The sequence below is a fragment of the Sceloporus occidentalis genome, unplaced genomic scaffold (genome assembly GCF_023333645.1).
Source record: "Sceloporus occidentalis isolate IW3139 unplaced genomic scaffold, rSceOcc1.0.p SCAF_236, whole genome shotgun sequence".
In the NCBI taxonomy this organism is placed as follows: Eukaryota; Metazoa; Chordata; class Lepidosauria; order Squamata; family Phrynosomatidae; genus Sceloporus; species Sceloporus occidentalis.
In genome coordinates, this window is record NW_028317216.1 from 868,791 (window position 1) to 893,663 (window position 24,873).

At 40.1% G+C, this 24,873-nt stretch overlaps 1 protein-coding gene across 1 annotated transcript in view; it reads right to left on the reverse strand.

The window, feature by feature from the left end:
* Nucleotides 1–527: 527 nt before the first annotated feature.
* Nucleotides 528–24,873, reverse strand: part of LOC149276502 (extended synaptotagmin-2-A-like) — a 52,472-nt gene continuing 28,126 nt past the window's right edge. Inside the window, exons 3-24 of the mRNA XM_089503567.1 lie at nt 24,499–24,633; nt 23,609–23,685; nt 22,956–23,028; nt 21,831–21,920; nt 18,161–18,216; nt 15,569–15,689; nt 15,212–15,388; nt 14,827–14,909; nt 13,640–13,688; nt 12,812–12,901; nt 11,653–11,748; nt 10,808–10,909; nt 9,031–9,093; nt 7,922–7,996; nt 7,222–7,308; nt 5,093–5,242; nt 3,882–4,258; nt 3,350–3,448; nt 2,419–2,550; nt 1,897–2,002; nt 1,286–1,335; nt 528–573 (exon numbers count right to left, since the gene is read on the reverse strand). Of these exons, the coding sequence (XP_089359693.1) occupies nt 528–573; nt 1,286–1,335; nt 1,897–2,002; nt 2,419–2,550; nt 3,350–3,448; nt 3,882–4,258; nt 5,093–5,242; nt 7,222–7,308; nt 7,922–7,996; nt 9,031–9,093; nt 10,808–10,909; nt 11,653–11,748; nt 12,812–12,901; nt 13,640–13,688; nt 14,827–14,909; nt 15,212–15,388; nt 15,569–15,689; nt 18,161–18,216; nt 21,831–21,920; nt 22,956–23,028; nt 23,609–23,685; nt 24,499–24,633 (2,334 nt within the window). The remainder of the gene's footprint in view (nt 574–1,285; nt 1,336–1,896; nt 2,003–2,418; nt 2,551–3,349; nt 3,449–3,881; nt 4,259–5,092; nt 5,243–7,221; nt 7,309–7,921; nt 7,997–9,030; nt 9,094–10,807; nt 10,910–11,652; nt 11,749–12,811; nt 12,902–13,639; nt 13,689–14,826; nt 14,910–15,211; nt 15,389–15,568; nt 15,690–18,160; nt 18,217–21,830; nt 21,921–22,955; nt 23,029–23,608; nt 23,686–24,498; nt 24,634–24,873) is intronic.

Below are 24,873 nucleotides of genomic sequence, written 5' to 3' on the forward strand. Positions count from 1 at the left end.
CATCTTTTTACCTTTAATAAACGCGTGAAGAGCTGGCCCCTCAAAATTAAATTATTTAAACTCAAATCAATACTGAACCAACAATAGTAGTATCACAAAACAGAAAAATAGTACATATTTACATGGTATACAGTGGAGATATACAAAACAACCGAGTATCAGGAATCCCAGCATTTAACTCCCAGCAGGCTCATCCAGCGCTGTGGGGGGCGGGGATTCCTATCCTTGCCTGTGATACGCAAACCTGTTTGTCTGTAAAAAGGAATGCAGGCGTCGTTCTAATGCAATTAAAAAACAATAATATTGCACAATATTAGACCGTTAAAACTTAAGGCTGATTAAGCTTGATAGCAGAAATTACCAAGAGGCTGCAAAGCGGTGTAAAAAAAAATATATATACGAGTTTTAAAAAAATAAAATGGCCTCAGGGGCAGATAATGAAATATATGGATCGACAAAAACGATGACACATTTAGTGCGCTCGATACAATTGTGTCTGCAGGTGAAAGATATCTCAGGCGGAGTGTCTAGTTGGTGACAGATAACCTCGTACCATCTTCAGTGAGATCGTACCTATAGGAAAACAATGGATACAACGTTACTTGTAAGCAACACAATTGTTACAGAACCCGAGGAACCTGGGAGATTCCAGGATTCCCTTTTTTTAAGGCTGGGGTAAAACTAAGCAATTAAACGACCCCCGACTAAAAAGAACGATATGTTTTGTATTTTGTACTAGGCTGTCAATTGGCCGCGTTAAAAATCTCTGTACTCGATTGTTTTTCTGTGAACGGTTCAAGAGAGTTCAACATGTAGGAATACTATGATGTGCATTTGGGAGCAAGTTTTGCGTGTTTTTGTTGAGTGCTTGCAGTTGGCTCCAGGGGAGGACATTATTGCTTGAAAAGAACATAAAATAGCAGAGAGCGGAGTTATCTACTGAAGTGACGATTCACAGCAACCTACTGATTGACGAGTCTCATTTATGGCCATTCTAAAAGGAGCGCTGTCTGTACAGAAACCCATAAAACACTTCTATCTAGAGGAGGTGCGCTACAGTAATGTAACCCCCCCACCCCAAACTAAAACAGCAATGGGAAAAGTCAAGGTCAGCGAGCGACCAATCAGCCGTCCCCATGGACCAGCGACAATTCTTTATCAAACGCTTCATCGGTATTCGTTATTTTCCAGATCCTTCAGGTTTTTTTCACAGGTTTTAACTTTGTTTTCCAGGTTTACTGTTGGATTTGGTGTGAAAGATTAAGGGATAATATTTTTTACTTACCACTGAGTCCATCCTTTAGTAACTTCTTCTTGGTTTAGATCTACCATTAACTGTAAAAAAAAAATAAAAAATCAATCAATTCTTGGGTTTATTGATACGTCCCTCCAGGTAGAGTGTGCGTGTATGAGGAGGACCTGGCGTAATAATCTAGCTCGGTAGCAATACAAGCAAAGGGCAATCATGACATCTTCATACAAACTCAAAAGACCCTCAAGATGAACCCAAGAGAAGAATTAGAGGCAGTAACTGGTAATGTGCAAACTGAGTCAGGTTACAAACTAGGAATTACAGAGGGCCAATCCCGGCAAGTTTCTCCTAAAGAAAAGAAAAAAAAAAAGGGGGCCAAGCCCTATGTAATGCATAGTTTAGTCAGCTGAATCACAAAATGCCCCCCATATTAACGATGCATTATGCAGGGCCAGCTGAGCCCTTCTTGCAGAAGAAGCTCACTGGTGTCAGCCCTTTAAAATGCATAATAAAAAAGGAGACGTGAAACATTGGTTATTCTTCGATGCCTCAGTAGAACGGGCGCTGGTAAGTGTCGCCATACTCCCCAACCAGTAGGTTTCGGCTGAAGTTTCCCCTTCGTAGAAAGCACTTGTTTTACCCACCTTTCCAAGAAGTCCTTTGTCTCTGGATAAGAATCCCCCGCTGTTCTTCACAGCCACGTCTAATACCCTTCTCTGAATCTCTGGCAGCGAAACACTGAATTCAAACCTGGAATTGCAGTTCACGTAGTCAGAATCATCACCGTCATATGCTTAAATAGCAATGGCACCAGGAAAAAAAATAAAATAAAAATACTGAGTGTATCCTGTAACCATATAAGTGTAAGAAAGTAATGATAGGTGGGCAGGTGGGGGGGGGGGGGTAACCTAGAATTACAAAGTGGATGAGGGCTCATGGATGGTTGACCATTTCTGAAGACATAATTATATGAGAAAAACAAATAAGCCCTAGGTTAGAAAGGTTTTTGTTGCCCATAGGGACACAGCCCAGTATGAGATCATTATTATTATTATTATATATTTGAAAAAATATGAACTTAAGACACTAATCATTTTCTAATCCAAAAATTTGTTTGTTTCAGTTTAACATAAAAATCAAATATTTAAACAGGGAAGACCACATACGTTTGGTCAAATACTGGATTTAGTGTCTTCTTATGTACATGAGTTTTTCTCCTGCCCGACCGCCTCTTGTCTGGCAATAAATACAATCGGACGTAGGGATCAGAGCCGTCTTCTGAAAACGCTATCAGGTTTCTGCAAGACAGATAAAATAAACTATTATTAAGCATGGCGGGGGGGCATTGAGTAAAGGTGCTAAGTGCCTAAAAGCCTTACTTTGATGACTCCATAGAACATGAGAAAATATTAATAAAGTGAGTTAATGTAGGCCCCCCTTCAACGGCTGTCGATTTGAAGCTGGTACTAATGACATTGGCTGCGAATCGTATACTATTAGACATGCGCAAGGTCTTTGGTATCCAAACTGCGTGGAGCTCAAAAGGACATTACATTTATTTATATAATCGCAACTATATCAAGTTCTCCTTGCGCCTATCACTGATCATGTCAGAGTATGATGTCATATCACTGATCACGTCAGAGTATGATGTCATATCACTGATCATGTCAGAGTATGATGTCATATCACTGATCATGTCAGAGAATGATGTCATATCACTGATCGTGTCGGAGTATGATGTCATATCACTGATCGTGTCAGAGAATGATGTCATATCACTGATCGTGTCAGAGAATGATGTCATATCACTGATCGTGTCGGAGTATGATGTCATACCACGGCCCCTTGTAACAGTGTGACTGGCCTTTGAAATAGCAAGCGTTTTCTGCTCTCACCAGGTACGAGGGAAGCGAAAAATAAGTACGAACTAATATATAATATTTTAATCTAACAGGTAAACTCTACTGCAAGTCACCGACATAACGTCAGCACTAATCGCATCCAGTGTCCAACCAGCTTAGTTACTCGGATGGCTTTTGTTCCGGTTCCATTTAATAACTTGAAGAATGAATAGATGATGAGAATTTCACTAACCTGCAGGAATGTACCACCACCATGAGCTTGTTTCTGTGCGAGCTGTGCCGGATCGTCAGCTGGATCTGTCCGAGGGGAGACTGACCCACTGACGTGCCACTAAACAATTAAAAAATATATACTTTTACAAATGCTTAAATACATCAAAAACATTTTGGATCCTAAATATATTATAATATATATAGAGATTTCTGCCAGCTATTTCTATAAGTAGGTGATTTGGTTGCCAAATTATCTGCCAGTTTACAAAGTTCTGTTGCACCGGTTCGAATAGTGTAACAATGTTTTTAAACTATTTTTAAATCTTATCTAATCACACCATAGCAACAACCATCAAAAGACACAACTGTGCAGAGAAGAAGGTTATTTATTTGAACCAAGAGGAAGAATAACTTCTCATTACTCGTAGATTATTTTAAATAAAGCCGGGTATATTGGGCTTTTTCTCACTTTATAAGAGGCGCTGAAAACAAGCAGCACACAGGCAACCCTTCATGCACACATAACACAGGGAGTTATCAGGACGACTAACTTCTGAAGCTGCCGGAGCCGCTGGCGTAGCTCATGCGTGGCCATTTGGGTGGATATGTCGGAAGCAATGCTCGGCGTGGGCTCCTTCATGGCGGATATGTGCGACGGAGAATAGCTGAAGCTGGAACCGGACAGGCTGGACGAGCTTTTGTTCAGATCGGTTGGTCTCTGGGGACTCGGATTCGTCGGGCTTCCTTTCTCCCCGTTCTCAGTTTTCTGAATACCATCTAGTTTGGGTGTTGGTGGAGGTTTCTGCACCGCCGCAGGCGTTGGTGTCTGGGGGGTATGGGGCGCTTTCCCCTTGAATATGGACGGCCTTTTCACCTGGGACGTGTGCTGGTCATCAGGAGAACGTACCGGCCTCTCAACATAGAGTATCTACGGCAATCAGACAACATCGAGATTTTAGGTTTTTTCATCTCCAGCAAGGAAAAATTCTGAATACAGAAATACCAAGAAAAGAAATAAGCATATTCAAAGGTATAGCTAATTTAAAATGTTTAACCCTCTAAACACCAGAGAAATGTCCGACTGCTGAGAACTGCACCCCCTGGCAATCAAAAGCGGACATTAAATTCCCTGTGTCCATGCGGCTAAACACGATGGCGTGAATACTGGGCCAGTATGTTTGGGGCTTCTTGTATTTTTTTTTATTCAGCTGCAGGAGAAGCTTGATATTGTCCTCCACCATCCCTGAAAAAGATCTACAAGGTAAGAGGAGAGAAGGACCTCCAACAAAACAACTAGCTAAGACCATAGCGCAGCAGACTAGGCGGTGGGGCAATAGGGTCACGTTATTATATATCTATATGTTGGCAACATCATAGACGACCCAACTGAAGGTGACTATAAGATCGTGACTTATGTGGCTGGGAACCAAATAAGCCCAAGTAGTTGCGTTATCTGAATTAGTTGATTATATCATAACCTTACAGGGGTTCTTCAGTTGGGACCCTATCTTTTATGCTCTTGTTTTATCTCTCTCATTATAGGTCATATTTATATCATAGACTTCTTCAGATGGCATATGTTATCTCAAAGCAATACTTTGGGATGCTACAAAAAATATACCTGGAAAAAAATGTATACAAAAAAATCATTGATCAAAAGGAGGACCAAAGTTTATCCCCAACTGCTGTGGACCTCCAGCTCCTATGATGCTTTCTGTCTGAAGAACGACAATAAGAGAAACAGGTATGGGACGCGTCATACCCTGAGCGCAATCTTCATCTTAATGGTACTGTTGGGTCCGGAGTTATTCAGCTGGAACCTCTGATTGATAGTGAGGTCTTCGCTGTTCAGTAACTGGCTCAGCGGAATTCTCAGGTTGCCCATGGAACTCTGGTGAAAGTCATCCTTAACCTGCGAGACGGCACAGAAGAAGAGGGGGAGATTAACATTGTACGGAAGCCGGCGGGATGTGACGCGTTACGGCAACAGCATTCTGCAGGAAACCTAATCTTATTATAGCAACAAAAAGCTATTAAATTCAGCAAAATAGGTGCGATGAGTTTAACGCTTTCTAAACAAATGACAGCATCCGAAACAACACGCCTCGTATCGATAAACATCCAAAACACTTTCAGAAATATTTTGTAAGTCCTACATTTTGCCTCATTTGTGACTTTTTAAATACTTGGCACTAAGACTACGTTTCAAGGAGACAAAGCTGAAAAAAAGTTACTTGTGCTTTCTCAAGGGATTTTCTTCTTATCGTCTTCCTATTTCCTAACTATGATTTCTTATTTATTAATAATCCTAATCAAACGGAATCTTCCGATTTAAAGGCGACAGGGTTTGTACTACATCAACTATTAAACACGTAGGTGAAATGATCATTGCTCCAAGATGTTCTATAGATGCCCCCCCCCCGATGCGGAAGTATGATGTCATACTACTGCTCGCTAGGTGGTAGCGTGAGTGGCGTTTACGAGAGAGCGGAAGAGGAGAATGTTTAAGGCACCTCTGCAGTATTTCCATAAATAATTAACTAATTCTGAACTAAAAGCTGAACCACTACGCTACATTTTGTTCCTACCCAGGCGCCAACGTCTTTGCAGATGGTGATGATGTCACACAATGGGGGATTTAAAGAAACACTATCACCTTCTGGGCTTTTAGAACAAATAAAAGTACATTTTCGGGAATTAAGTTTAAGGGTAAGACACTATTTATCTTTAAGGAAGCGAGATCTGTGGCAAAAGATGGCAAAAACGCATAATTTTTTCTCCTCCCCCAAACCTTAAACAACCAATCAAAAACAACCAGAAACTTAAAAGGGCAGAGAGAACGTAACGTGACGAGGAAGCGGCTGCTCCCACGGCATGCACTTAACGTTTTCTAATAGATTATATTGTTTATTGTAATCTATGAAGATCGTTATGTGTTGAAACCGATCTCAGATACAACAATCAGGTTCACGCTGAAACAAAGCCCCTGATTTGGCTCTTTATAAGCAGCTGCATTCCAACAATCCGCGCTCCACAAACTAAAAAAAGACAGCATAGTAGGCTGGTAAAAACGCGAACAGATGGGATGAAAAAAAACAGCCAAGCGGAATAAGCAGGAGCCTGGCAATAAAAAACCCGAAACAGTCAGCCTTTCTGAATGCATGGAAAATACAGAACATGGAACAGAGCAGAGTCATCAGAACCGGTCTATGCCTCAAACAGGCCCAGCGCTTGGTACCAGCAGCGTCTGTCCTGGGGAGGTGGAGGGGACTGGGAGAGATTCCATCGCCAAGTGGAGCGTGACTACTCTATAGTGGGTAGAAGTTACTGCAGAAGCCACTAAAACGTGATTTGAAGGGCCGGTGTAAATCGTATAATCGTGTAATAGATCAGCACAGCAAGCATACTGAAGAATGCTTCCTGTTCCGGCAGAAAGACAGGAAATCTCATTTTCTAACCCCGATTTGCATGCAGTAAAAGGCACCGAAGTCCGTGCAACAAATTACTACACTTTACAGAGGAGAATTCTGTAAATTCTCCCATCAATAACCGGGACATGCAGCTTGCTTACATCAGCCTTACTCATCGGGATAATCGTGACATTTATATTACTGCCCCCATGGTATGTACATAACGTGGGATTCTAATACATACATTACTTATTTTAATCTGTAAACATAACAGATTAACAAAATTTTGGGGGAAAAAAAAAATCAATGGGTTAAAATCTCATCAAAAAAATATGCATTCCAGCTCCGACGATGGGAACTTAAATCGGGGAAGAGCCGTTAGTGCCTTACTGCATGCAATAGTAATAATTTTCATTGGAGTTTTCACTGGTGTGTTAATAAGCGCGTTATAACATTTTAGTAATTAATAAATTTTTTGTACCTCCACTTCGAGTGCCTGTCGCTTAGGATTGTGGACGAAGAAGGTAAATGTCTGCTCCCACACCGGTTCAATGGTCTTGTACTTAACCTTTTAACCATGAAAAGGGGAAAAACAGGTTATACAGTAAGTTATTTTTTCAATGAATAGGAGAGACTGGGCTGATTTCTAGCTATTGCGAAATATGTTGTTTTCAGGAAGCTGCATATTAGCCATTTGTATGTATTTTTGCTCTTTTCTCTTAGGCTAATCCACTAGACAAAACACATTGATTCCTTATCATACTGCTTGTGGGAAACAATAGAATGGCTCAATTTTAACCACCCAGGCGGACACGCCGACTAGTAAAAGTCTATGGAGGAACGGACTTTGAGCATTGCCATAAAAATCAGCTCAGTGGGGTGTTTGAGCTGAGAAGGTCACCCAAAATATCACATCCCACATTAGAGCGCTATGGAATATGATGGCTCTATATAAAACAATAACTAATAATAACGACCGACAGCAATGGCGGCTTCCGGGTCCGCAGATAAAGAAAGATTATTGGAACCAGAGTTTTGTCAATGCCGATCTGTGTTAATGTATACAGGTTTGGGGTTTATTCTCCAGTAGCATTGGTTTCCAATGGATGAAAGAAAAAATATCTACTGAGGACCACCTTTTGTTCCGCGCCAGCCCCGCCACTTCCGGTACGTTGGCTTACCTTACTCTCCTGCACAGTGTGACCCAAAGAAAACAGCACAAACGGGTTGGGGGTGCTTCCAATCTTCTTCCCAGACTGGAACGGAACCAAAAGCACTTCAGAATAGAAGTCACACACCTACCAACTCTCAGGACACCACACATATAACATGACACATAACATATATATTATATATACACCGTATATAGCGCATGCTGTATATTATATACACACACACACTGCAGGTATAAATACTCTTATAGATTCTCATATCACACATAGTCTATATATTTTATATATGTACTTATATATGTTTAATATATCTATGTTGTTCCACCTAAAACTTAGTGTGAAATACAAAGAAGTATTTTGTTTCACACCATTTAAAATACATACTCGCATTTTACATCTAGAAAACCTTTTCGCAGGGTTTATAAAAGAAAGGGAAATAAAAAAATAAAAATAAACTCAATGCACAAAATGAAACCAGCAAGCCCATGCATGAGAGAAAAAAAAAAAAGGGGGAATGAGGACACAAAAAATTGTGTTTTAAAACCGGCAATGTATAAGAGTCCGCCTGCGACAGCCGGGGGGGTTATACATTGTATTAAAGGGACAGGATAGGGAAGGATTGTAGCGTTTTGTGGGGAGGACCATGGTTTTCGTGTAGTTCTTTAAGATCTGGTATATTGAGGTATTCTCAGCATGGGATTCCCAGAAGGCGAACGCACTATATATATTCTGAAGATTATTATATCTGAATCAGGAATATAGTTTTTATTCCTACAAACTGCGCTTTACCTAAATCCTACGGGAGAACCTAGCCTGCTATCACTGCAACTTCATTTTGATCAGAAAAGCTTTTTATTCCCCACTTTTTTCCCTTAATTTTCCAATTTATTTCATATACTCATGTAGTGAAAGCTGGATTTCTTTCCATTTTCCTCAATTGTAACATTTTCTAAACACGGAGCAGAATGACAGATACCAGAAAAATATTCTGCAAGTTTTATGTTTAAAAAAAAAATAAAAAATTAAAATAAATGCTATTAAAATATGAGCTGCTGTAATGTTCCGATTGCCGTGTTTTTTTGTTTGTTTGTTTTTGACGTTTTTGACATTAAGTTTACCTTTTTAGCTTTTTCAACAGCAGCCTTCTTCATGCCAACGTGGTTAATTTCTAATGGATTATTCTTATAACGGAAAAAATGAACACATAGAGGGTTAATAAACCATGCTATGAGGATGCTCGGGCAGGTTAACCACAGACAGGAGCACGTGAAAACAAGCAAAATCAAAAGCAAACAGTGAATCATGGGCAAAACAAGACACAAGAACACAAGGAGATCCCGTTGTGCAGCGCTGCGGCATATGATGGTGCTATATAAAACAATAAATGGTAATAAAAAGGAGAAGAAAATCCATTCCTGCATTAAAAGAATGGCTTGGAACTGTTTTGACTGGTTGGATGGCTTTAAATAAATACAAAAATGTTACGATTTCATCCCGATTGATGAATGGTCAGGGCTGGATACTGATGTCTGGTGCGGCATTTATAATGAAGCAAATATTAATTCTCTGTGTGGTGAGAATACGGAATGTAAGCTATTTCCATCAATGACAAAAAAAAGATATGGACAGAGCCGGGGAATGGACTGTGACAGCTGCCTTCTACGGCCCAGATGGTTGGAAAGGTCTCCACTGTGCTGAAGGAATAGAACTTATGACATATGTATTATGTATTATGACATATGTATTATGACATATGTATTATGACATATGTATTATGTATTATGACATACGTATTATGTATTATGACATATGTATGAGGTCTCCATTTTTAACGATGGACGCTTTTAACGTCACAAAGTTCTAAATGACTTTAGTTTAGCCGTGGATTATAAGAGTCCATGCTCTACCGGAATCGGAGATCTGCCTGACCATCTCTACTCCATGTACACCTCTTAGACGTTTGTGATTCCAAAATCCATAAGTCCATCATATACGGTATATAAAGAACAATGTCCCCAGTGTGAAGCCGCCCGGAGGAACGTCATACCAGCTTCCATGGCTACAGCTCCAAACGTATTTATGGGAACATTTCAGATACGGCCAACTGCTACATTTTCAGTTTTGGCCAGACAATACAAGCCACTTTGCTTAATTTGTTTCAGATTAGTGACATTAGTTTGTTTATAACTCACCTATTTATAGCAAGTTAATGAAGACCGACATCGTATCACCAGACCTTTCAAGGATAACTGTCATGGTCTTGATTTTTTTGTCCCTACTCAGAAATACTTGGAGAATCCCATAATTACAGCAGCTTCCTAAAGGTCCAAAACGTTACAGATTTTGCCTTTTTGCATTCACAGGTCCGTAAAGAAAAGTATCGCTTAAAGAAAGACCTTAGGAGTTAGGAGAAAGGCTGGTTCTTGTAAGGTAAAGGAGCTCCTTACTTTTAAACGGAATATCAAAAACCGATGGATAAAACAACAGAACAACCTACCACAACCGGATAAAATAGATAATTTTATCTGAAGAATGTTTCAGATCTAGTGAAATTAACACCTTTTGACCAGTTATGAACCATTAAATGCAAAATGTTACACAAAAATGGTTAGTATAATGGGGATTCCGTTGTCCTTGAAACATGGACTTTTAATAGCTTTTTAAGTCTAAAAAGTTTTAAAGTTGAAAGTTTTAAAATCCCCCAAAATAAACGATTGTGACAAAAAAAGTTAGCAACAAACTAAGTAGTTTACCAACAGCAAAACGCGATGGACAATCTCCCTAGATTATTGGAAGGTGATTTAGATAAGAAACGGGTGACCATCTGACATGCTAAAAACATGCTTCGGTAGACAGACATGCATGTTCAGAATTCGTCACCAAGTAAGAACTCACACAGAGAGCTCTATACATTGAGGAAGTGTTTTCACAAAAGATAAGTCCGGAAGCCTTTCTTTCTTTAAAGCGGCCACAGCCCAAGCGCCCTTCGTAGATACTCTTGGAAGACGAAGAGTGAAATGACAAAGCAAAGAATGACCAAAGCGATGCAGAATGAAGGAAACGTGAGAGATAGGAATGAGATTGTATAGCTCAGTGGTGCGAACAACAATAAACTTAAAGCAACACAACACTGAATCGACATAATGTGAACAAATGAGCCATTTTGCTGGTGAGGAAAAAGAATTGATCCGGGGTATGAGCATGCTGCGGGACTAAAACATAACGACACACGACAGCGATGGACAGAGATAAACAGGATCCACGTGGCGACGTCCGGAGAATCAGAGTCACGGCGATGAATGAAGAACAGCAGCAGAGAACGGTAAACCCAAGTGTAAAGTGTGCTGCAAGTCTTTATTTTATATATTATATGTATATATAAATAATAATAATATATATATAAATAAAAAAGACGCAATTCAGCCATACCTTACCAAATTTACTTACTAACCTCAGTTAACCCATTAAAATGGCTTCAAAGAAATGAAAAAAAACTCAAATCATGACAAATTTATGCAGAAAAAAAATAATTTTTTAACTGTTATGCCAGTCCCAAAGGAAAACATCACGTGAAATAAAGGTCATTATCTAAAGCCACCAGTTCTTACCACTGAGAAGTATAGAATTGGCTTGAACATCTTACGGTGCACTGCCAACGACAGCTCAACGGTGAAACATTTCGTGTATTACGCAATTATCTGTGGATTTGGTGATACGAAGAAATATTTCGTTTTACTTACAGGCAAACTCCGTGCAGAATCCAAATACAGAATGAGAATAGCCGAGGACAGGCCATCGTCCGCCTGGTCTTTGTCCGCTTTAACGCTTGTGAGCGCCTAAAAGTACACAATTAATGTAATAGGTTATAAAAATACACAATCATCATAGGGCAAATCTGTGGACAATGTTGTGTTGTCAATATATGTTGGGGCCACATACACAAAATGTAAAGTAAACCTTTAAGGAACTTCAATGCCACGGCTCCACAGATTCAGTAGAGAAGTTGTATTTAGAAGTTGGATCGGGGTGAACGCTGTAATCCCAATGACACCCAGCGGGCTCCCTGATATGTGATGGAGGGGCTGCCACCCACCTGACCTAGTCGCCCTTGGCCAGAATAAGCCACTGTGGGGACACAACCCCAAATTTAAAGGGACACTCCAGTCATCATACGAGTGTCCCCATTAACATTTTGGAGTATCTAGCCCTTTGCAAATGCATAGAGAAATTCATCAGAATCTCCCTTTTATTTGACCCCCCCCCCACCTTCAGCTTCCAGGCTCGCTCCTCTGCCAAATGCTCTCCTGGTTGCCACTGCGTATGCCCGGTATACTCTTGGCAGGGCTGGCTCGTGCGGAAGTTCCAGAGGGTCAAACTAGACCCCCTAAGTAACGGACTTTAATAGGAACCCTGTCCTGCCCCTGACAGGTGTAAAATGTAGGCGTGTGTAGTGGGGGAGTTTGCTGCAACTTCTCCTAAAGGTGTTTTTTTAAGGAAACAAATGCATATTAAAAGGACTTACTTTAATATCCATTCTTATTCTTCATTGGTTGGGCTGCATGGGACACTAGACGGTCCCTTTAAAAAAAGTGCCCAAACTTTGTCACCATTGCAAAACAAATAAAACAGTAACGTTTTCCCAAAATTACCTGATATGGAGGCACCTAATGAGGGATTAAGGCCTGAAATTAGTGTTATCGGTTATAGCACGCCTCGATCTGCTTCTACAGTTTTGGATTTCGGCTCAGAGGAGTTTCCGAGGCAGAAGCCGGAATACACTGGGCTACGTCACGGAAGATTTATGTATTATATTTATTTAATGGTATACAAAGAGGATTTAAAATGTTTGCCGTAATAACCAATTATAGATGCACCTTTATTTCCCCAATGACTACTTACCTGGTCAAGATACTCGGTTGTGGACATCAGTGTGAGCCATTCTAATTTCAAATGCAGTTTTCCACTAGTAGCATCATCCAGACAGAACCACTAAAATTCACAGAAAGACAATAAAAATGAATGTGTTATCATATCTTCAGACTGTTTTGGTTCTCATCTCTTTTTGTTTCTGTAAGTCCACATTGTCATGTCCTATTTTGGCCGGTGTACAGCGCTGTGGAATATGATGGCACTATACAAATCAATAAATAATAATCCGACAACGCAAACCTTCAAGAAAGAGCCGGTCAGCCCTGCGTAATGCTTCAATGAAACCTCATCTAATAGCTACGCACTGTGCAAGGTCAACTTGGACCTTCTTGGAGGAGAAACCTACTCAAGTCGCTTACGGATAATGTACAGTGAATGCCATAATAAACTGGCCAATTAACCATTTACTACACTAAAATTGAATCTTTAAAATCTTGATTGGACTTTTAAAGACAAAGATCTTATATTGTTACCAAAGATTTTAATCCATTTAGACTCAACACGATATCTGAAATGCTTGCGTTCTGCCTTTCTTCCTGTTGGGTTCATGAATTCGGGGAAACATGTGGACCTTGTTTCTGAAGGATCCTGACACGTTATACCTCGTTCACCGCCGCTCCGCGGGACGCACAACTGAATTAGAATGTTTGTAATGATCGAGACCCTTTAAAAATGTTCTTTTCTCAATGCCAGATGAGTGCAATGAATCGTACGCCCATCTCGCTGCTCACAGAATTACAGACGACAGGACATGATGGAAATCATAGCAGAGCCGACTGATGCCCAGCCTGGACTTACTTCATCAACCACTCTTTCCTTCTCCACCTCCGTCAGGTCAATCAGGAGACTGAAAGAGAGCACAAAGTATGCTGATCGTTAATAGATTAAATGCAAACACATAAAGCATGCCCCCCCCACGTTTAATAAACATAAACTGCCATTCAAAAGCTTCACGTCACTTAGAAATGGCCTTGCTTTTGAAATTGTTCTAGTTTGTAATTTTATTAGTTTGTACTAAAGGCGGTCAAGAAGTCATTGTAAATACCAACTGTTACTGGTGTTTTCCTGTCCCAATTTGAACTAGCTGTACGCACGCTACCATTCAAAAGTTTGGGGTCGCTCAGAAATGTCCTGGCTTTTTATTTATGTATATATTTAAAACAAAAGGAAATTTTGTCCATTAAAATAACATGAAATGGATCAGAAATCCAGCACATATGGGGGGTTAATGTTATAAATCACTATATACTCAGCTGGAAACGGCTGATTTTTAATGGAATCTCTTCATAAGCGTACAGGGGGCTCTTTATCACTCCCATCACTCCTGTGTTCCAATGGCCCTTTATCACTCCCATCACTCCTGTGTTCCAATGGCCCTTTATCACTCCCATCACTCCTGTGTCCCAATGGCCCTTTATCACTCCCATCACTCCTGTGTTCCAATGGCCCTTTATCACTCCCACCACTCCTGTGTTCCAATGGCCCTTTATCACTCCCACCACTCCTGTGTTCCAATGGCACGTTGTGTTCGCTGATACAAATTTTAGTTTAAAAGGATAATTGATCGTTGGGAAACCCTTTTGTGGTTATGTTACAGCCAGAAATTTCCTTGTTTATCACGCAAACAGCTCAGTGACCCCAAACTTTTGAGCTGCAGTCTATATTCAGTGAGGGCTACTAGCCTGTAAGGTCTTCGCATTTTCTTAGATCTTTCTAACTTGGTTATAAGCTGTACAAACAGTAATAGGAACAGGGGACCTCTTCACTCCAAATGGATAATGCATAGGAAATTCCTCAGCAGGCTTAAACAAAAATTATATCCTAAAAACTGCTTTAAAAAAAAAACAAAAAAAAAAAAAAAAAACCACAGCCCAGACACGGCACTGCGCCCTACTGACTGATGCAAACTATGGCTCTTTCCATTTATGTATTTTACTAATCACATTAGTCCATTTAAGTCAGTATTATGCCGGGAGTGAATTTACCTGCCCAAAAAGTCATCTTTGTCTGTATCTTCATCAAACAACTCGATTTCCAGCTCCTGGCCCGGATGTTCATAAACCAAAGCCTAGAAAAGAAATTCATTTCGGGGAGAAATTAGACCCTTAGCTCAGAAACAAATAATAGGAGTAATAAATAAACGACAATGTTGGTATCGGCAACACAGATAACCCAGAAGGTCGCCGTAAAGTCGTCCTCTGCAGGATCTGAGATAACCAGAGGGTTCGTGAAGTATTATTAGGAATTTCAATTGAACAATAAGCAAATTGAGATGAACTTCTGGTTAATATGAAAGTTCTCACCTTGAGTAAAAATAAAAAATATACATATATTTTTTTTAAAAGCTAATTATTAGCGTTTTAGGTTTACCTCGTACACTTGATTCCACTTAGGGTTTAGATTTTCTTTGATGACCTTGGTTTGGAATATTTGACTGCCGAGCTTGATAATGCCATACGGGTCAGACTTGCCTTTAACCAGTCCCTTCATGTAGGTATCCTTCCACATCAGATCCTGAGCCTCGATAAAATATATCCGCAGAACCCCCTGCAAGTAGGAACACGCGCTAGTCACTGCCGAAATACTTCAAACGCTTTATTTTATTTTTTTTCAGAAAGAGGTGCTTTCCCCCCTCCCCAAAAAGTTGGTTCTTAATTATCCCCCACATTCTTTGACATTTGGTATAGAAAACACCTAATTAAAAGCAAGTTGTTTATTACCCCTTACCTTCGGTATAGGGAATCTCAGCTGCGAAATCTGCACATCACTTACAAGAGGGACAGTAATACGGTTTGGAAGCACCAAATAATTTGATATAATATCCAGGATAACTGTATCGGACACACCACTGTAAAATAATAATAATTATTATTATTAATTGATGCACGCGTACATTATTTTGCCAACTAAATCACAGGAAGGCTACAGGAAAACCCTATGGTGTAAAAGTTACAATAATTAAAGTATAACACGATTTATATCTAAACTCTTTTAGTGAATATTGAATAAGACGTAGCAAACCTCATAATATTGCCTCCTGTAATGAGATGCCTACGTACCCCAAAAGCCCTTGTTCCTAATTTTTGGGTATTCAAAGCCTTGTGGGAGGTTTTAAGTAAGCTTATCCTGTTAAAATTAGCTTCCATTTATTGGGTCTTGGATTATCCCACATGTATATGAATAGGTATTTAAAGATAGTATGTATAGTATATTTTTAAAATTCCTGTTCCCACTTCTCTCCACTAGATGGGGGCAGAGAGATTCCCACTCATTTTTTATTTAATTTAAATGATTAATGATATACACACACACACACACAAATATACACATATACTGAACTGTTTTCACGGAAAACAAGGACATTTCTGGCTGTAACAATCGCAAAAGGGTTTTCTCACTATCAATTAGCCTTTTAAATGTAAACTTGGATCAGTGAACACAACGTGCCATTGGAATACAGGAGTGATGGGAGTGATAAAGGGCATCTGTAGTCTATGAAGATATTCTATTAACCTCTTAAGGAGAGAGCTAAATTTTTGTACCCTTTGTGACCGAGGTTGTTTTAACGGTTCCGCGGTGTTGCAGTTTAGCTGTAATTTTCTTTTAGTTTACCCACACAGCAATATGAGAAGGGCATTATTTTGATCACATTTTCTAATTCAATATAAAATTAACATGGTGAAAAATTGAAGAAGAAAATAAACACTTATTTGAAAATTCTTTACTTATCTGCGAAAGGTAATGAAAAAAAACTGCTTAATAGATTCTATTTGTCCTGAGTTTAGAAATAACCAATGTTTTTTTTGTTTGTTTTTTTTGTACAAGTTATAGGGCAAAAAGTACCGCTTTTTGAAAACGGTTTAATAATAATAAAAAAATCTGGTCATTCTGCTCCCATGTCCTATTTGGGACATCTTTGTAGTTGGTCAGTTCATCTTACCCCATCAAACCATATATGCTAGTATTAAATTAATGCAATGTGCAGCCACCTGCTTGACACACATGGCACCGCACACGGCACCGCACATGTAAGGATTATTTAAAACTGCAGCTCTCCACTGGCCTTAAAGGATCATTCCAGTGCTGAGGGGTAATCATTAAATGTCAACCTTATTATAGAGCAAGTATTCTTTTCATTGCATGATAGTTTTATTTCTATGAAATATATAAATACCAGGTTTCTTCTGGTTTATCTGTAATGGGTGCCTGTAAGGACCTGCCTTTCAGCCACCAGTACTTTACCGTGCGAGAGCAAAACCTAGGTGCGGTCTACTTATATCTCATGTTCATACACGTATGTTTATCAGTCTATCAATTGGCTGCCTGGGGTCTGCAAATTACCTGACAAATCCAAAGGTTAAAAGTCTCCTTTTCATCTTATCTCTGAGAGGGTAAACTAACAAGGTCATATCAGACTGCATGGAGAAACATAACCAGAGTGCCTGGAGCCGAATCACCATAAAAACACGATTTTATTAATAAATGGCTAGAGGAGCACGGTCTTCATGATTTTGTATATATTTTTTATTTAACATCCAGACTCAAGATTGGAGATTGAGGATAATGGCATTAAAGGTGTCGATTGATTTGCTGAATCCACCTATAGCTTGTAATCTTTTCATTCACTGTTGTGGTTCGTTACGCCCAACAAAGCCAAGTTTCTTGTTGGTGAAACGCGCAACAGGCTTTTTGTTATTTGTATCCACTAGGGTAGGTTTAAGTTCTCTAGGGAGTGCAGACTCTACAGACAATATTGGGGAGCCATTATGATTTGGCCAAAGGAGCCTATTAATAGCTTTCACGAAAGAATGTTTTTTAGTGTCAGTAGCATTTAGTTCTTTTCCAAATAAGGATATCCTTATTAAGGAAATCTGATATTTCCCCCCCACCATTTTAGTATTTTTACTTCATTAAGTTTTGGAATCCCTTTTCCTTAGTAACTCGTTGCTCTGGGATTCAGTTCCCTTGTGTTCCTTGTTTTATTTAATTTGGGAGGTGGGATTTGTTTTTCAAACTCTTTTTCATTCACTATAACCGTTTTGGAGAAGTTTAAACACAAGAAACTATATTCCCACACACATGACTAGCCCCTGACAACCCCCAAGCCTCGTTAAGCCACTCCCCTGAAGAGCGAGAGCTCCAGGAAGTTGCCATTTACGGACCAAATATCATAAAGACCTACAAACGGGAAGTTAAGATGGCTGCTCTGCACACACACACATATATATATATATATATATATACATACATACATACACACACACACAAGAATAAACGTATAGCCGCATTAAGGAACTAAATAGTTCTGTTCTTGCTTACTTCAAACCAGGAATATCCAGGAGGTTTGTAAGTCCCGTCCAGTTGATCTCAAGGAGCTAAAATAAAATAAATAGATCAGTTACACAGAGGAAATAGAAATGAAATAAAAAAATCTAAAAGCCATTTGGTGCGAGAATACCAACAATATACATAAAACTGGAGCCGGCAGGCAGGCAGGCAATGCGTGATCCTTAATTGCTATATGTTGCAGATACGTGCCCCGCTATGGCTACATTGTCACTTTGATCAGTTAAAATGTCAGCTCCTTATTACTAAACATGATAAACAATAACGCACCCAATCCATCTGCCAGCTGATACAGCCAGCATTTTCCATTGTATGACAACCACGCGTATGTAACGGAGCGGCCGTTCCCTCTGCCATCACGGAATAGTCTGTGTTGCTCCCTTCCGCAGGGGTCCAAGACATTAGGAAATGGCAAAGTGTAACACGGCAATGAATGCGAAAGCCTACATTCAGTTTAACAAGCTTGACAACATGAGACAGAAAATGTAACAGGGGGGGGGGATAATAACAACGCAGAACTGGAGCTTAAGATGTGTTCACGTTGCGTATTCAGATCACACAAAAACAAGCATGCATTTCCATACAGGTACTGAATGCTCCAGCTACCTCAAGTTACTGTATCTGGAAGAATTTATCAATAGCCTACTCAGAATAACGTGTGAAAAGCTTCATTAGATGATAACCCAAAACCATATGCATATAAACATGTAAGTTTGGGGCCACTTAGAAATTTCCCTGCTTTTGAAAGGAAAGCAAAATGTCTTAAAATAACATGAAATCCAGCGCAGATGGGGTTAATGTTTTAAATGACTATTGTAGCTAGAAACGGCTGATTTTTAATGGAATCTCTTCATAGGAGTACAGAGGCCCTTTATCACTCCCATCACTCCTGTGTTCCAATGGCCTTTTATCACTCCCATCACTCCTGTGTCCCAATGGCCTTTTATCACTCCCATCACTCCTGAGTCCCAATGGCCCTTTATCACTCCCATCACTCCTGTGTTCCAATGGCCCTTTATCACTCCCATCACTCCTGTGTCCCAATGGCCTTTTATCACTCCCATCACTCCTGAGTCCCAATGGCCCTTTATCACTCCCATCACCCCTGTGTTATATGAATTGAAGGGAATTAGTTATTCTTTTCAGAGTGCTATTCTTCATTAAATACAGGATTCACTGCTATACATATGTTTTAATTATTAAAAACTATTTACTGCTTTCCTAAAAACCTTTTCCTATTACAGCACCATACATATAATAGAACTAACTGGCGGAGGCGATTCACTCGACGGTCTATGTCACGTTCACCAACGAAACATTCTAAACATTAGAAGATAACTGATTATAACTGGGGATTTGGAGTTTCTGTGCTCTCGGGAAGGAGCAGAGATCAGATCGTCCTCTCGTCTGCCAAAGAACTGGAACACATTACCATACAAAGACAGGTCTTCTTTACAGAAATGAGAAAATACAAATGACTAACGCTGCACAACGTGAGATCTGCATCCAGCGCTAGCTGCATCACACAGGAAACTCTAAACAAGAAGTCCCCCCCTTTGATGAGAATTTACATAATTAACAAATTGGTCAACATTGCCTTATATGGCCGTCCGAGGCCCTCCAAATACCCCCCGGGAAATCGGGCTGAGCGATTGCCAATGACATGAAACTGGAAACTTTGAGCGGAGCCGGCTGACTCCTGTGGATTTTCCCCGCATTAGCAACGACGTGCTTCTGATTTTGATCCAAATGTCCTCTTGTTTAGACACAGCGGCATTACGAGCACAAATCACACTCTTTTATTCATTATCACGCCGATAATGCACGCTTCCCCCGCTGAGTTCCAGCCGGCCTAAAACGCCATACATAGAAGCAGGATTCTAGTATTTTCCCATTTAACCCCTTCACTCAGCAGCAAGTACCATTAAATGACCTTCAGGTCGCACACACGGATAGATCTACATGCGGAGACGAGAGATCAGGCTGTCTACCGACAACCTGGGCTCCCCTCTATCACTAGACACAAATTAACATAGAAACATAGAATTCGGCAGCAGATAAGAACCATTCAGCCCATCGAGTCTGTCCTTTTCTTCTGATGTAAGGCAGGTCCTCATGAGTCCCAATTTTGCCTTAGATTCAGAATAGATTGCACAGAACAATGTTACATTTAAGGGGATTTAAATGGCTGATCTGCTCAGCACCCCCTCCTCTGTTGGTGTCATCAGTGACACCCCGATAGATACCTTAATGTAATTGGAAGACCCTACAGTGGTCTCTCGGCGTATCTCATTGCCTCTGATCATGCAGAGCCTGGCATCGTCATCACTGTGTGATCAGCAGAGATCAGCACAGGAAATGGGACAAATTGCTCCTCTCTTTAAAAAAACTGGAGGGGCGGGGGACACTTAAAAAATAAATACCTAAAAAGGAGTGATGAAATCATGACATGGTTTGCGTCTAGTTAGGAAAAACCTGGGGTCTGCAAACACCAGAAGAGGATCTCTAGCTGTGTTTATCTCTGATAAAGAGCAATGCAAAGAAGTACAAGAAGTAAAAAAAAAAAAAAAAAACAATAATAATAATCAAAAAGGGTTGGGAGCAATGACTATGTGGCTCTCAGATTATCTAGAAAACACGAGCACCGTAGCAGAGCGTCAAGCTTATGTATGGATCAACAAGAAAAACATAACATCTGTTGATCTGGCCCTACAGCGGAGAATAATTATCTTCAATATCGTACCATAATATCGTCTTCAGGAGAACGGATCGATTCAAAGATTGCAACATGTATGGCTTAGCAACGGAGCCTAATTCACCGATTAGTAGTGAATCTTACATTTTATTTTTTCATATGATGTTTCCTGCGCAGATAAAGTAAAAATAAAATAAAATCTGATTGAATGTGTCCAGATGTAGTGATGGATTTTTTTAAGACATCAACAGTCTCTACTTTAGATGTAAAAAGTGTCCTCTGAGACCCTAAAAGTTTGTGTGAACACAATTCTTGGCTCCAGAGACAAGGTATACAGAACGCTTTGCCTCTATGTGGTCCTCAGGGCCGGGAGTATAACCCGATCACCCAGAATCTGACTTTTTGAATATTGGTCCACTAAAAGGAATCGTAAGCTCCTTTGTACTACCTTGTATTGAACCATCTATCTATATCAGAGGGGTCCCACCTTGGACTTTCACATGGTCCAGAATTTGGAAACTGTAATTTACTCCCATTTACACTTAAAGGGGCGCGCCAGTGCAAATGATAGGTTGGTATACCCTTTATAGTTCTGTGTCCCAGAAGTTCCATGGGGTCAAACAAGACCCCCGGCACAAAGACACCCCGGTAGCCAAAAGTGGCTGAAAAACTGGTCCATAGTGGACAGCAACTTCTCTTAAAGGTGATTTTATTTCTTCTGTTGTAGCCAACGATTGCAGGTTAACGGATTTACAAATTAATTATATAAAATAAACCTTGCCCTTCCAGCCAGCATATGCACTATAATGCTTACGAGAGCCGAGTGTCCCCCGTAAATGCAGCTTGCAGGAGGCGGCTATGGAGCTGCAGCTTCTCCTAAAGGTGTTAAATTTTCTAGGGTAGGGAGGATTGTACTCTCGGCGTTAATGAGATTTATTTTACACTTACCGGCTTCTTAAGGAAAAATAAAGACATGGCTCCGATGATCGGTAAATCTCCTATCAGCGGCTCCAGAATAACTCTCATTGTTCCATGGAGCTGTAAAGCAAAGTAAACATGGATCCATTAAAGCGCAAACATTTCGAATCCTTCATTAAAAGAGTGAATAATGCAAAGGTTTCCTCTGCTGCAGTGCGCCGGGTTAGAAAGCTCGCGCAGGACTTATTTCTCTTGCGTGCAGATAGACCGGGATTAGGGAATTTGTCTGCATTATATCAGCTACTGAAAGGAGGGATAATCTACGGCGGCGTTCACTCTCAGGGATGCAGCTCCAAAGTACAAATACGCCGGTTACTGATGACCTAGAGGACTAAATTCTAGATTTAAAAGGGAAGTTCTATCTTTATACACAAAGATTCCGTATAAAGTAACACAAAATAGACATATTTAACTAGTTATGCTTGTAAGATCTTTTAGTAGGAGATGAACCCAAGTTGAAGCATTACAGTAACATAGGAGTCCAACAACCAGGGCCAGACTGGCGATTATGGGGTGGTACTGGCACTTTAAGGCCAGCAGCCGCCCAATGACACAGGTGAGGCCAACGGCTGGATGCGAGCAGCCGCACAATGTGTTTTTATGGTCCGTATCCGTGGAGCGGCAGATCCGGTAAGTTTGGCGCACTCTTGGCCAGCTGTCCACCGGGCGTTTGCCTTGTGCGCCAAATGGTCATTTTTGGGCTTGCCAACAACGAATGTAAGACATTTATTTTAAAGTGACGGAATACAAATACAAAATAAATTCCCTTCCTAACAAATGCAGCCAACATAAACATCCAGATAAAGAGGAAGAAACTATTAAACAATAAAAAAAAAAATATATATATATATAATTTAATATTTTTTGGCTGTTTCTTTGGGTGCACCCTGCTAAAAGTGATTCATAAGATACCAAAATGGAAATAAACAATATAGCATATAGTATACTTTTTGGCATATATATATATAGTATGCAGTTTTTTATAGCACCATCATATTCCGTAGTGCTGTACACACACACATTTTCTAGCAGTTGCTAATTTTTATGCTAAGAATCCGGAAGGTATCATGGAGATAAAAGAAAGCCTCACGTTACCTGTATGCTCTTCACGCCAGCCTTGCAGAAGTACCTCTTAATTTCCAAATCTACCTCCGTGTTTCCTACAAAGCTGAAAGAATAAATTACACACGGAGCTGGGGTACCCAATATAAAAAGGCTTATTTTTGTACATTAAATACATATTATATATTACATATATAAGTAGCTTATAACATGTAGCGTATAACATGTTATTGTTAATTTTCACTCTCCCTATTGTCACAGTGCTATGAAATCTGCTGGCCCTCTATAAATAAAATGTAATGTACAGTATACGCACCTAGCAATACTGCCGAATATTATAATTTTACATAGATTTTCTTAATAAAGTTCTTTTTGGGGTATTATAATGTCTGATGCATAACAATAAAACAATTAAAAGAAGGCTCAAGAATAAAGAAGATTCCAGGCTATTGATTATGATGTATCACCGGACCGTGCCGCGATATAAACATCATTGTTTGTACCGTTGACTATCCAACCCCCCCTCCAAGAAATAATTCTGTAAAATACTGGCTCAATAATAATATGACCACGATCAAGGCTCAGATAGGCTGTTGCCATAGAATCTGGGGAAAAAAAGATCTGTTGAGGTTTTATTTGCTGAACATAAATGTACCTTTAAGAACTTTAACTCTTTGAGAGGTTACCTTATCTGAAGATCCAGAATAATCTGTCTTTTGTCCACATTTTCTGTGTAAACTTTAACACCATTGATTCTTAATGGCTGGAGAAAGACAAACAAAACACGGTAAACATTGTCATCTAGACGTTTGCCAATATTTGGGTTATTTACAGTAGGGGAAGTCAACGCTGAAATATTTGCTCCTTAGTTCTTATAGCGTGGTTTCCTTGCTCATGGTTTACATATCTTTAACGCTGGAAGGCATACTTACCCTGGAATGCCCCGGCCCTGACACTATTGCTCATAGGCAGTACCTAGAGCCCCCCTAGGACATAAATAACAGGGTCCTCTTCATGGTCTTCTCCATGAAAAAGTGTTGAGATGTGATGTCACGACAAGAAGGAAACATGGGTTGTTTACGGGGGAAATCGTTGATGCCCTTGGTGAACTTGGGAACCTGATCACCCAATAGTCTGCCTCTACGAAAGGGTCCAAGGGTCCCCAGCCCCATTAGACCTGTCACCCTACGCCTAGGCCAGAATACAGCACTGAGTAGGTCATGTAACCTCTGGCAACTGCGCAAACAGAATGGTTCAAAGAATGGTGACACTGGTCCAGTCCCAGTAAGAACTGTCCCAAATCCTGCGGCAGCTGTGATACCAATAAAATCATTTATGTGCTTTTTACTTCAAATTTTATTAGTTCCAGTCAGCTGCAGAGGGTTTAACTTTGAAGAAATGACTGTATATAGTACACTAGCTACATAATATAAAGAAACCATATGAACATTTACACATTTATAGCAACATGATAGATACATGCTTTCCCAACGGAAGGAGGACATTTAGATTGAAGCTGTGCCGACAATACACGTCCGCAACAATCTGATACAAACGTGTGTATACTCGCACTTACTTGAGTGCCCATATTAATTCGGGTAAAACTGAAGGTGCTCAGATGGGTGTTGGCTCCTCTCACCGCCGGCTCTATGGTATCTCGAAACAGTTTCTCTATGAACTGGCAGATATAAGGCCACATGTGCTTGACTGTCTGCGAAACAAACAGCGTATAAAAGTTTGAGTTTTACAGTTTTATCATGTTTAACGTTACGCGACATTAAACCTAATAAGCAGATTATACTATCTGTGGTGGATCCTGCTGCTGCACCGCCGTGCAACTACAGGATCCATCGCCCTAACGTCTACTGTTCCTCAAGACACGTCTGGGAGATAGTTCCCGATGGGGTCATCTCATTCAGGATCTCCAGCCGTCATGTGGTAGCTCACTGAC